Source organism: Somniosus microcephalus, chromosome 2 (genome assembly GCF_052327205.1).
Source record: "Somniosus microcephalus isolate GS21.2 chromosome 2, FLI_Smic_1.0, whole genome shotgun sequence".
Lineage (NCBI taxonomy): Eukaryota > Metazoa > Chordata > Chondrichthyes > Squaliformes > Somniosidae > Somniosus > Somniosus microcephalus.
The window spans coordinates 298,843,468-298,857,851 of NC_140988.1; the positions used below are offsets into that span (position 1 = coordinate 298,843,468).

At 45.1% G+C, this 14,384-nt stretch overlaps 1 protein-coding gene across 3 annotated transcripts in view; it reads right to left on the reverse strand.

The window, feature by feature from the left end:
* unm_sa41569 (un-named sa41569) overlaps positions 1-14,384 on the reverse strand; it is a 240,318-nt gene that overhangs the window by 70,064 nt on the left and 155,870 nt on the right. For all 3 annotated transcript variants that reach the window (XM_085973470.1, XM_085973465.1, XM_085973479.1), the window contains exons 9-11: positions 11,687-11,795; positions 1,833-1,952; positions 826-926 (exon numbers count right to left, since the gene is read on the reverse strand). In XM_085973470.1, the coding sequence (XP_085829596.1) occupies positions 826-926; positions 1,833-1,952; positions 11,687-11,795 (330 nt within the window). The remainder of the gene's footprint in view (positions 1-825; positions 927-1,832; positions 1,953-11,686; positions 11,796-14,384) is intronic.

Sequence of the window (14,384 nt, forward strand, 5' to 3'; positions counted from 1 at the left end):
GCTTTCCACTACTGGGTTTTCCTCACCTCATATCTGGGTTTGTTGTAGGCTAGTTGATGAGAGATTAATTGCCATGCTTAGTCAACAACTCCATTATTGTTGTATCATGCAGCTACCAGGATGGACCTGCATCTTTTTTATCAAGCAATTTCCATGTTCCTACTGGCCCTGTCCGCCTGCAAGACACTGACACATTACATCCAGTGGGCATTACCCACTGGACATTATATATTGGAAAAGCTTGGATTGAATTTCAGCTCATTTTAAATATACTGGGAATTGGTAGCACTGATTTATAATGGCAGCTGCTTTCGTGGGTTCAATGTAAACAAACATAATGCCTTGATATTAGTAATTTTACCTTCATAAACTCATATGAGAATTCCATCACTTAATATTCAGTGAAATGAGTTTTTTTTCCTGAACGGTACGACTTCCTCACATCTATTCCTGGTATTTTTATAAACCGCAATACTCGATTTATTTTTAATAATAAGTGATACATGGGTAAGCCTTTTTGCATTCATGTAAAATAAAAGAGCCTTTAGTAGAAACTATTCGAGCACTCCTGCTAAGCCCAATATTATAGAAAATGAGGCAGTAGTTTCCTACATGCAACTCAGAATAAAGCAGCAAATCGTTAACTCCTTTTTCAAAACTGAATAATTCATGTAGCTGATCTACTTAGTTTGACACTAGCAGCGTAATTTTATAAAACATGTGGGAAGAACTGGTAGAAAATGACTAGATTTTTCATATATTCTGAATTATGTAAAACTTAATGTTTACCCTAGTAATTGCATTTTAAAATTTAGGTTTACTTACATGATTGAAGAAATACTGAAGCTGTTCATTTGCCAAATTAATACACATCTGTTCATATCTGTTAACCGCAAAATTTTCAAATCCAAAAATGTCTAGTATACCTAAAAATAAAAATTCAAAAGCAATTTAGCAGCACAATTCGCAACCACTATTAATTAATTCAAATGTAAGATGATGTTTGTGGTAGGTGGAATCACCAGAAGAGACAACAAATGCTCATGTCCAATTACATTACTGCTCTTCCCAAAATCAAAATGTCATAATATTCAAAATGGCAATTTTTTTAAAAAAATTTTTTTTAATTTTTTTTTTTTTTTTTTAAAAAGAGTGTTGGCACCGAGAGGTAAACAATGTAATTTACTCTTGGCTGAGCAAGTTCAACTGCATGTTAACATAAGAAATAGGAGTAGGCCATTTTGCCCCTCGAGCCTGCTCCGCCATTTAATGAGATCATGGCTGATCTGATCTTAGGCTCAGCTCCATTTTCCTGCCCGCTCCCCATAACCCTTCACTCCCTTATTGTTCAAAAATCTGTCTATCGCCACCTTAAATATATTCAATGACCCAGCTTCCATAGCTCTCTGGGGCAGAGAATTCCACAGATTTACGACCCTCAGAAGAAATTCCTCCTCATCTCAGTTTTAAATGGGTGACCCCTTATTCTGAAATTATGCCCCTAATTCTAGATTCCCCCCATGAGGGGAAACATCATCTCTGCATCGACCTTGTCAAGCCCCCTCAGTATCTTGTATGTTTCAATAAGATCACCTCTCATTCTTCTAAACTCCAATGAGTATAGGCCCAACCTGCTCGACCTTTCTTCATGAGTCAACCCCTTCATCTCAGGAATCAACCTCATGAACCTTCTCTGAACTGCCTCCAATGCAAGTATACAAGTAACAACAACAACACCTGATGCACCAGCAGTGTTAGAAAAGATAGAACTATTTTTCTTACTGCAGCTTAATTCACATGATCTAGATATATGAAGAGAAAGTATTACATACCTATCTCCTGTAGTTCCACAGTATCCATGTCCTCCTTTGGAGCCAGAAGCTGGTTAATTTTGCTGACTATCCAACCAAAAACTCGTCCATAAGCAACCTTAGCAATAGAATCCCTGGCATCTATAATAATATTTGAAACAAAAATCAGAAAGAAACATTGCATGCCCTTCACATGTCCCAGGGAGCTATAGCCCTAGTATCACTACCACCCTCGCATCCCCCCAAATTCCCCACCCCACTCCAAATCATGGTCTGTACTTCATTCCCTCAGTGATCATTTTGTGGTCTCCAGTGATATCACAGATCCATCAACAAGGAGTCATTCAGTACTATAGGTTGATGTATCTTGGTTTTTACCTTGCATTTAATATTGCTCTCTAAATTCAATCTTGTTTTATTTTGTTCCATGAATTTTTCACTGTGCAATGATTTGAAATAGGTTAATAAAGAGAAGAAACCCAGTAATTTTATGTCCAAGTTTCCACACCAATTCTCTGCCCTAATCTCACAAAGCCAACAACCCATGCTGGATACAGGCACCTTGGAGAAATTACTTTTTAAAAATGTATGTGTTCTGTGGGTGTGGGAAATGCTGGCAAGGTCACATTCAGTGCCCATCCCTAGTTGCTCTGAGGTGGTGGGCCTTTACCTTGAACCATTACAGTACTTGTGTAGATTGTTCTCCCCTGATGGCAGGATATTGAAACTGCAATAGTGAAGGAAATGTGATAAATAGCCAAGTCAGCACAGTGTACAACTAGGAGGGGAACTTGGAGGTGACAATATTCCCAGTATACTGTATTCGCTGCTCACGATGCGGTTTCCTCTACATTGGGGAGACCAAACGCAGATTGGGTGACCGCTTTGCGGAACACCTCCGTTCAGTCCGTAAGGGTGACCCCGAGCTTCCGGTCGCCTGTCATTTCAATTCACCGCTCCATTCCCACTCGGACCTCACCGTCCTTGGCCTCCTGTACTGTTCCATGGAAGCTCAACGTAAACTCGAGGAACAGCACCTCATCTTCCGATTAGGCACTCTGCAGCCTTCCAGTCTCAATATCGAGTTCAACAATTTCAGATCATAACCTCGGCCCCTATTTCATTTTTACTTATATTTTTCCACTCCTTTCCTCCCCCCCCGCTTTCCTTTTGTTTCTCTCTCACACCTGGCAGCTATCTTTTGCCCTGCCAGTACACTTTACACCTAATCCCAGCCTATTACCATCTCGTCTAGCTTCTAATCTCTTTTACTTCTTTTGGTTCTTTTATTCTTTTGTCCGATCGCAGCCCTGCCTTCGATCTAGTTCCTTTTCTCTCCAGTTTTGAAGAAGGGTCAAACCCGAAACGTCAACTCAAATTTCTCTCCACGGATGTTGCCTGACCTGCTGAGTTTTTCCAGCATTTTCTGTTGTTATTTCCCATGATATTGCTGCTTTCATCCTTCTTCATGGGATTAGCTCTCGTCCTTCTCCGAGGGACTCGTCCCTCTCCATCTCTGTAACCTCCTCTAGCCCATAATGGGAAACAAGGAAATGGCAGAGGCACTGAACAAATATTATGGCCCGTATTTTCCTATCGGAGGCTTCCTGCGTGCGGATGCCTCCAATCTGGGAAAAATCTACAACTTTACCCGAAGGCTCCAGGGGCCTCTCCAGGTGCACACGTACATGCACACACGAGGCCCAGGTATCCCGGGGCACAGGCAGTTCGCAAATGTCCCTGGGATCACGTGGGCCATGGGGAACCAATGGAAGAAGGGAATCTCCCTTCACACTTTTGACAGGTCTCTCAGCTTAGACCTGGTCAAAAGTATGAATGGGGATCACTCAAAAAACACACTAAAACATTAAATAATTTTTTTTTTAAATCACATTTTTAAAATTAGTTAAAATTACATTAAATTAAATATTTTAAACAAAAATGTAATTTTTTGAAAAAAAAATTAAAAAATTTTTTTTAAATCACATTTTTAAAATTAGTTAAAATTACATTAAATTAAATATTTTAAACAAAAATGTAATTTTTTGAAAAAAAAATTAAAATTTTTTTTTTTTACAGGGCTAAAAATAAACTTAGCTTTTTAAAAAGTATTTTAAAATTATAAAATGAGTGAAAAAGAATTTTTTTTTTTTTTTTACTTGTTTAAACTCTTATGCTGGTAAAGGTTTTCAGCGGGCGGAGGTTCAGCAGAAAGTGGAACTCTCTGCCCGCAGAGGCCCAACTCCAGGGCAGGCGCAGGATCTGTCAAGAGGATTCTTGACAGATCGGAAGTGCCGGTTTTTAGCGCATGCGCTTCACGTGCCTGAAACCGGCACTTGAGGCCCCTACGAGTGTGTACACAGCTCGTACACACCTGTAGGGATCGGTAAATACGGGCCTTTGTATCTGTCTTCACAGTAGAGGACACTAAAAACATCCCAGTAATAGAAGAAAATCAAGGGGCAAAAAGGGAGGGAGGAATTTAAAACAATCACTATCACTAGAGAAAAAGTACAGGAAACTTTGTTATATCCGGCACCGACGGGACCGAGCTGTTGCCGATCTATCAAAACTGCCGGACATACAAAGTTAATGTTGAAGCATACGGAGGTTTTCATCTCCGTATCTGACAACAAACACTGTTGCTTAGCAACAGCTTGTAAACAGTCGGCCCGTACCTTGGAAGCATCTCTGTAGCTTAACAACAGCTTCAGAGAGACTTTCCAGAGCCTGACTGTTGAAAACAAAGCCACGAGAAGAAAAAAAACCTAACAAAACGGCTCCTGATTTCTGCCGGTAGATCGAGGTTTCCGGACATACAACCTCCGGATAAACCAAAGTTTCCTGTACTTGGCAAACTTATAGGTCTAAAGGCTGACAAGGCCCCTGGACCTGATGGCCTGCATCTTAGGATCTTAAAAGAAGTGGCTACAGAGATAGTGGGTGCATTGGTTGTAATCTTCCAAAATTCCCTTGACTCTGGAAAAGTCCCTGCGAATTGGAAAACCACAAATGTAACGCCCTTATACAAAAAAGGATGGAAACAGAAAGCAGGAAACTATAGGCCAGTTAGCCTAACATCTGTCATTGGCAAAATGCTCGAATCCATTATTAAAGGAAGTAGTAGCAGGGCATTTAGAAAATCATAATAAAACCATGTCGACTCTGTTTGATTGTATGAAATGGAAATCGTGTTTGACAAATCTATTAGAGTTCTTTGAGGAGGTAACGAGCAGGGTGGATCAAGGGGAACCAGTAGATGTAGTGTATTTGGATTTCCAAAAGGCATTCGACAAGGTGCCACATAAAAGGTTACTGCATAAGATAAGAGCTCACGGTGTAGTGGGTAATATATTAGATTGGATAGAGGATTGGCGAGCTAACAGAAAACAGAGAGTTGGGATAAATGGGTCATTTTCAGGATGGCAATCTATAACTAGTGGGATGCCACAGGGATCAGTGCTGGGGCCTCAACTATTTTCAATCTATATTAATGACTTGGATGAAGGAAGCGAGTCTATTGTAGCCAAATTTGCGGACGATACAAAGGTAGGTGGGAAAGCAAGTTGTGAGGAGGACATAAAGAGTCTGCAAAGGGATATAGATAGGTTAAGTGAGTGGACAAGAATTTGGCAGATGGAGTATTATGTGGAAAAATGTGAAGTTATCCACTTTGGTAGGAAGAATAGAAAAGAAAAATATTATTTAAATGGAGAAAGACTACAGAATGCAGCGGTACAGAGGGATTTGGGTGTCCTTGTACACGAAACAAAAAAAAGTTAGCGTGCAGGTGCAGCAAGTAATTAGGAAGACAAATTGAATGTTGGCCTTTATTTCAAGGAGGATAGAATATAAAAGTAGGGAAGTCTTGCTACAACTGTATAGAGCGCTGGTGAGACCACACCTAGAGTACTGCGCACAGTTTTGGTCCCCTTATTTAAGGAGGGATATACTTGCATTGGAGGCAGTTCAGAGAAGGTTCACTAGGTTGATTCCTGGGATGGAAGGGTTGCCTTATGAGGAAAGGTTGAGAAGGTTGGGCCTATACTCATTGGAGTTTAGAAGAATGAGAGGTGATCTTAGTGAAACATAAGAGAGTCTGAGGGGTTTGGACAGGGTAGATGCTGAGAGGATGTTTCCCCTTGTCAGGGAATCTAGAAGGGGGCATAGTCTCAGAATAAGGGGTCACCCATTTAAGACGGAGATGAGGAGGAATTTTTTCTCTGAGGGTCATGAATCTTTGGCATTCTCTACCCCAGAGAGCTGTGGAAGCTGAGTTATTGAATATATTCAAGGCTGAGATAGACAGATTTTTGAGCAACAGGGGAGTCAAGGGTTATGGGGAGCGGGCAAGAATGTTGCTAGTCAAAATCGGATCAGCCATGATCTCATTAAATGGCGAAGCAGGCTCGAGGGGCCGAATGGCCTGTTCCTACTCCTATTTCTTATGTTCCTACAACCCAAGTAGAGTTGCTAACCCCCAGAATTGTCCTGGAGTGTCCAGGAATTAAAAGGTTACTCTACAGGATTCTGCTGCAAACCCAGGAGAAAAATCTTAGGAGTATTTAAAAACAAAATTGTGTTTTTTTAAATTTTCTTTGAACATTTTTGTTATTATAAAAATATTGGAGATGGGAAAAAGCCTGTTTGACTGACAGTCAAGCATCATCCAATCAGGTAAGAGAGTCTGTTTTCCAATTGGTGCGAGAAGGGGTTGCGTTGCCAGGGTGGATGTGTCAGTCGACCAATGACAGGAGTGTGGGGGTAGGGCGGTTGAAGATGGGAGGTCATGTGATGAAACCTCCAGGAAGACGTCCCGAGTTGCCAAGCCTAAACCCAATCGTACTCTCCGTTCCTTGGACTCTGACCTTTGGTGCATCGGCTTTCTTAAACCCAAACATTGGCGGCTGTGCCTTAAGCCACCTGGGTCCCATACTCTGGAATTCTCTGCCTAAATCCTTCCGACCCGCCAACTCCCTCTCCTCCTTTAAGACCCTCCTTAAAATCCATCTCTTTGACCAAGGTTTTGATCACCTTCCTAATAATGCCTTCCTTAGTTGGATACTGTTGAGGGGGATGACTCACCAGGGGAAGGCAGCAGCAGCCAGCTTCCTGGCACCAGGGACGCTTCTGCTGCTCAGGAAGGGAGGAAAAAGAGTGGGAGAGCAATAGTGGTAGGGGATTCTATCGTAAGGGGAACAGATAGGCATTTCTGTGGCCGCAAACGTGACTCCAGGATGGTTTGTTGCCTCCCTGGGGCCAGGGTATTGGATGTCACTGAGCGGCTACAGGGCATTCTTAAGGGGGAGGGTGAGCAGGCAGAGGTCGTGGTCCACATTGGGACCAACGACATAGGTAGGAAGGGGGATGAGGTCCTGCATCAAGAATTTAGGGAGCTAGGTAACAGATTAAAGGGCAGGACCTCAAAGGTTGTAATCTCTGGATTACTCCCAGTGCCACGTGCTAGTGAGTATAGGAATAGGAGGATAGTGCAGATGAATGCGTGGCTAAAGAGTTGGTGTAGGAGGGAGGGTTTTAGTTTCCTGGATCACTGGGCCTGCTTCTGGGAAAGGTGGGACTTGTACAAGTCGGACGGGTTGCACCTGAACCAGAGCGGGACAAATATCCTTGCGGGGAGGTTTGCTAGCACTGTTGGGGGGGGGGGGGGGGGGGGGGTTTAAACTAACTTGGCAGGGGGATGGGATACAGAGGTGAGCTGAAATAGGGGGTGATGTGCTGCCAATTATAGAGAAAAAAACAAGTCAGCTTGGTAGACAGGGCAAATATATAAGGGCAAGGCTGGATGGCATCTATTTTAATGCAAGGAGTCTTGCAAATAAGGTGGATGAACTGAAGGTGTTGATAAACACATGGGAGTATGATATTGTTGCTATCACGGAGACATGGTTGAGGGAGGGGCAAGACTGGCAGCTCAATATTCCGGGGTACAGAATCTTCAGGCGAGACAGAGGGGAGGTAAAAAGAGGCGGGGGTGTCGCAATATTAATTAAGGAGTCAATTACTGCAGTAAGGAGGGATGATAATGAGGCCATATGGGTGGAGCTTAAAAACAAAAAGGGGGCAAGCACTTTGCTGGGAGTGTACTATAGGCCTCCAAACAGTCAGGGGGAGATAGAGGAACAGATATGTAGGCAAATCTCAGAAATGTGCAAATAATAGGGTAATAATAATGGGGGATTTCAACTTCCCCAATATTAACTGGGATAGTCAAAGTGTGAAAGGCTCAGAGGGTGTAGAATTCTTAAAGTGCATCCAGGAGAGCTTTTTGAGCCAGCATGTAGAAAGTCCTACAAGAGAGGGGGCGGTACTGGACCTAATTCTAGGGAATGTGGCCGGCCAAGTGGAAAAAGTGCTAGTAGGTGAGCACTTTGGTGACAGTGACCATAATATGGTGAGATTTAAGGTGGTCATGGAAAAGGACAGGGATGGGCCGGAAATAAAAGGTTCTAAATTGGGGGGAAGGCCGATTTTAATAGGATAAGGCAGGATCTGGCCAAAATGGACTGGGATCAGCTACTTGTAGGAAAATCCGCATCGGAGCAATGGAAGGCTTTCAGAAGGGAGATTGAGATCATACAATGGCAACATGTTCCCGTAAAGGTCAAGGGTGGTTCCAAAAACCACAGGGAACCTTGGATGTCAGGGGATATACGAGAATGGATTAGGAAAAAAAGGAGGGCTTTTGGCAGATACAAAAGGCTAAAGACGGAGGAAGCCCTAGAGGAGTACAAAAAGTGCAGGGGGATACTTAAAAAAGAAATTAGGAGATCAAGGAGGGGCCATGAAATAACACTGGCGAGCAAAATAAAGGAAAATCCTAAGATGTTTTATAAGTATATTAAGGGTAAGAGGATAACTAGGGAAAAAATAGGGCCCATTAGGGACAAAAGTGGCAATGTGTGTGTGGAGCCGGAAGATGTAGGAGGGGTTCTAAATGAATTTTTTGCATCTGTTTTCACTATGGAGGAGGACGATGTAGACATAGAAATAGGGCGGGGGGACTGTGATATGCTCGAACATATTAACATCGAGAGGGAGGAGGTATTGGTGGTTTTAGCAGGCCTAAAAATGGATAACTCCCCAGGCCTGGATGAAATGTATCCCAGGCTGCTGTGTGAGGCAAAGGAAGAGATTGCGGGGGCTCTAACACATATATTCAGGACCTCTCTGGCCACAGGGGATGTGCCAGAGGACTGGAGAACCGCTAATGTAGTACCATTATTCAAGAAGGGAAGTAGGGAAAAACCAGGGAACTACAGGCCAGTGAGCCTAACATCAGTGGTAGGAAAATTATTGGAAAAAATCCTGAGGGACAAAATTAGTCTCCACTTGGAGAGACAAGGATTAATCAGGGATAGTCAACATGGCTTTGTCAAGGGAAGATCATGTCTGACTAATTTGATTGAATTTTTTGAGGGGGTGACTAGGTGTGTGGATGAGGGTAACGCAGTGGATGTGGTATACATGGATTTCAGTAAGGCCTTCGATAAAGTCCCGCACAGGAGACTGGTCAAGAAGGTAAGAGCCCATGGAATCCAGGGTGCCTTGGCACATTGGATACAAAACTGGCTTAGTGGCAGAAGGCAGAGGGTGATGGTCGAAGGTTGTTTTTGTGACTGGAAGCCTGTGGCCAGTGGGGTACCACAGGGATCGGTGCTGGGTCCCTTGCTGTTTGTGGTCTACATTAATGACTTGGATATGAATGTAAAAGGTATGATCAGTAAGTTCGCGGATGATACAAAAATTGGTAGGGTGGTAAATAGCGAGGAGGGTAGCCTCAGTCTGCAGGACGATATAGATGGGTTGGTCAGATGGGCGGAACAGTGGCAAATGGAATTTAACCCGGAAAAGTGCGAGGTGATGCACTTTGGGGGGACTAACAAGGCAAAGGAATACACAATGAATGGTAAGACCCTAGGCAAGACGGAGGAGCAGAGGGATCTGGGTGTGCAAGTACACAGATCCCTGAAGGCGGCGGAACAGGTGGATAAGGTGGTAAAAAAGGCATATGGGATACTTGCCTTCATTAGCCGAGGCATAGAATATAAGAGCAAGGAGGTTATGATGGAGCTGTATAAAACACTGGTTAGGCCACAGCTGGAATACTGTGTGCAGTTCTGGTCGCCACACTACAGGATGTGATCGCTTTGGAGAGGGTGCAGAGGAGATTCACCAGGATGTTACCAGGGCTGGAGCGCTTCAGCTATGAAGAAAGACTGGGCAGATTGGGTTTGTTTTCCTTGGAGCAGAGGAGGCTGAGGGGGGACCTGATTGAGGTGTACAAAATTATGAGGGGCATAGATAGGATGGATACTGAGAAGCTTTTTCCCTTAGTAGAAGGGTCAATAACTAGGGGGCATAGATTCAAGGTAAAGGGCGGGAGGTTTAGAGGGGATTTGAGAAATAACTTTTTCACCCAGAGGGTGGTTGGAGTCTGGAACTCACTGCCTGAAAGGGTTGTGGAGGCAGGAACCCTCAACATTTAAGAAGCATTTGGATGAGCACTTGAAATGCCATAACATACAAGGCTACGGACCAAATGCTGGAATATGGGATTAGATTAGACAGGGCTTGATGGCCGGCACGGACACGATGGGCCGAAGGGCCAAAGGGCCTCTATCCGTGCTGTATAACTCTATGGCTCTATGACTTTGCTCACTGTGCCAGTTACAGAGGGAGTGGATATGGAGTTTAGTGGCAGGGGTGCCAATCAAGTGAACTGTTCAGTCCTGGATGGCGCTGAGTGCCGAGTGTTGTGGCATGTGAAGGGTGTTTAATCACACCCCTGGCTTGAGCCTTGCAATGGTGGAGATGCTTTGAGGGGTCAGGAGGTGAATCATTTGCTGTAGAGTACTCGGCCAATAGTGAACATTGGCAGGCTACTTGTCCAAGGGGGCGGGACAGAGGTCACAAGTAAGGCTGTTCCTCTCCTCAATAGATGTTTATCCATGTACATTTACCAGAAAGAGTTGCTGAATAGCAGACAGGAGCAGGAACCCAATTTAATTTTTTCCTCTCCCTAACCCAAGGTGCTGGGGCTAACTCAGTTGAGATTAGTTAACTCAAATAAAAACAGAAAATGCTAGAAATACTCAGCAGGTCAGGCAGCATTCTGTGGAGAGAGAAACAGAGTTAACGTTTCAGGTCGATGACCTTTCGTCAGAACTCTATCACAGACCTTCCCTTTGGTTCTTTCCTCCCCTCCCCCCTTTCCATGCCTCTGCACTTGCTTAAAATCTGTTATCTCTCTAACTTGTTCCAGTTCTGACGAAAGGTCATCGACCTGAAACGTTAACTCTGTTTCTCTCTTCACAGCTGCTGCCTGACCTGCTGACTATTTCCAGCAGTTTCTGTTTATATTTCAGATTTCCAGCATCCGCAGTATTTTGTTTTTGTATCAGTTAACTCAACACAAGCCAAAGACCGGACCCGGGACCGGCCCAAAGACCGGACCCGGGACCGGCCCAAAGACCGGACCCGGGACCGGCCCAAAGACCGGACCCGGGACCGGCCCAAAGACCGGACCCGGGACCGGCCCAAAGACCGGACCCGGGACCGGCCCAAAGACCGGACCCGGGACCGGCCCAAAGACCGGACCCGGGACCGGCCCAAAGACCGGACCCGGGACCGGCCCAAAGACCGGACCCGGGACCTTTCTGCACGGCTCACATTCTACATTGGTCAATGAATTAAATAATTTGAGTTGGCAGCAGCTCTTAAAAATTAAACTTATTCAGCAACCCAGTTCAAATCTATTACGAAACCGCATGACCTCAAGAGGCATACAATTAAATAGCAGTTCTCCACTGCTGGAAACCTGTCAAATACTGCCAGATTAAATCATTTGTTCCTACCTTCAGCTTGCTGTTTGCTGTGGTACCGTTGAATGGATTCTCCTCGAGTTACTGCCATTGTACAAATCAAGCACTTTAACAGTTCTTCCTCCTCAACACCAAACTGACCCTGTTGAATTTAACAGAAATTAGCACAATCCAGGACAGCCAAATCAAATAAAATAGGGTCTAGTTTAACTCAATATCAGCATTAGAATCTCTGCAGTCAGTTACATACCATTACCCTCACATTTACTACGAAGTGTACTACCTTCCTTCTACATAAATTTTACACATAATGTATTAAAATTTGTGTATAGCATATACTCCCTGTTAACCCCTTTGCTCACTGACCTACACTGGATCCCAGTCCGACAACGCCTCGATTTTAAAATTTTTATCCTGGTTTTCAAATCCCTCCATGGCCCCGCCTCGTCCCATCGCTGTAACTTGCTCCAGCCCTACAACCCTCTGTGATCTTTGCACTCCTTCAATTCTGGCCTCTTGCGCATCCCCGATTTTCATCACTGCACCATTGGCGGCAATGCCTTCAGCTGCCTAGGTCCTAAACTCTGGAATTCCCTTCCTAAATCTCTCTGCCTCTTTACTTCTCTCTCCTTTAAGACACTCCTTAAAACCCACTGCTTTGACCAAGCTTTTGGTAACCTGTCCTAACATCTCGTGGCTTGGGGTCAAATTTTGTTTGATAACACTCTTGTGAAGCGCCTTGGGGTGTTTTACTATGTTAAAGGCGCTATATAAATAAGAAAGACTTGCATTTATATAGCGCTTTTCATGACCACCAGATGTCCCAAACCACTATTTTGAAGTGTAGTCACTGTTGTAATGTAGGAAACGGGGCAGCCAATTTGTGCACAGCAAACTCCCACAAACAGCAATGTGATGATGACCAGATAATCTATTTTTGTTATGTTGACTGAGGGATATTGTGCCAGGACACCGGGGATAACTCCCCCGTTCTTCTTCGAAATAGTGCCATAGGATCTTTTACGTCCACCTGAGAGAGCAGACGGGGCCTCTGTTTAATGCCTCATCCGAAAGACGGCACCTCCGACAGTGCAGCACTCCCTCAGCATTGCACTGGACTGCCAGGCTAGATTTTTGTACTCAAGTCACAGAAACCCCACAGTGCAGATAGAGGCCATTTCGGCCCATCGAGCCTGCACCGACACATATCCCACCCGATCCCCGTAACCCCAACACATATCCCACCCTATCCCTGTAACCCCACGTATTTAAGCCCCCTAACACTAAGGGTCAATTTATCATAGCCAATCAACCTAACCCGCACATCTTTGGCCTGTGGGAGGAAACTGGAGCACCCGGAGGAAACCCACGTAAACACGGGGAGAATGTGCAAACTCCACACAGACTGGAGTCAGACTCAAACCCACAATCCTTCTGACTCAGAGGCGAGGGTGCTACCAACTTAGCCACTGGTTGACACACAAATAGAAATTGTAGTTGTGGTAGTAGGAAGAGAAAGGTTGTTTCGTGACTTAACATATGCCATACAAATAGTTGTCAAATAGATTAAGATCAGCGGTCCATTATAACATGGACACAAAAGCATCAATGGCTCAGACATTCCTACCTAATGCAGGGGATGAGAAAGTTAATTTTTAAAAATCCACATGTGCTGAGTAGTCACTTTGGTGAGGTCACTGTATTTTTGTTGTGCATTTCTGATCTTTTGTTGTCTTTGCCATGGCGCCAGTAAAGTGTGAATATAGATCCATTGCACTCAATGCATCAATACATTGCGCTCCTTTGTTGACTTTTTTTGTACCGCTCACTAGATAATGACTATGAAAACACTGAAGTCAAGGAAGGAGACCGAGAAGTCATGATGCAAACTTGTGAAGAGAATAACAGAAGTCATTTGCAGTGAAATGCCGATATCACAGAAATGGTGTGTTGGTAAGTGTTATGCTATACTTGGCTAGATAAAAAAGCTAGGCCTAGAAATTCGGTGGCGCCCCGTTTGGGGCGCCAAGCTCGCCTGGGCGCCGGAATTACTGCTCCGGACGGAGCCGCTTGCGCCAGACGGAAATTCAGTTTCAGCGCCCCAAATGGAAGTGGGGCGCTACTCGAGGCGCCCCGCATCCCTCTTGGGGCGCTGCAACTGAATAGCGCACGGCGCGCTGCGGTACTGCAGGCCTTCCTCCCCTTCTTAAAGGGGAGGGGCCTGCACCAGCGCGATCGGAGATCACGAGTGCTGGCAAAAGAGCCCGGCACTGAGAAGTGCCGGGCTCTTGGGACACAGCTGGCACTGCCCGGGGGGGTGCTCAGGAGGCCGGGGATGGCGGCGCGAGGAGGTGCTGGCAAGCGGCCAGCAAAATAAATGGCCGCCCCGCACCTCCCCTTTAATTAGCGCCACTACCGCCGCAGGTAGGCCCCCCTGAACTGGTCGCAAATTGCGATCGGCGTTACAGCTGGGGGGGGGGGGGGGGCGCGACTAAATATCGTGATCGGGGCAGTAGCGGGGTGCTGCGCACACCGATAACGTCATCGGTGGCGGCACAGCGCTACAGGCTAACGCCGCCATTAGCGCCCCACTAAATTTCGCGGGAGGAGAGGCCAGTGGCGCTAAACCCACTAAGTGCCCTCTTTGGGCGCTAACTGGTGGCGCAGCCCACCGAATTTTCTAGGCCCTAGTCCGTTCTATAGCTCATTTAATCGTTTTCAGCAAACACAA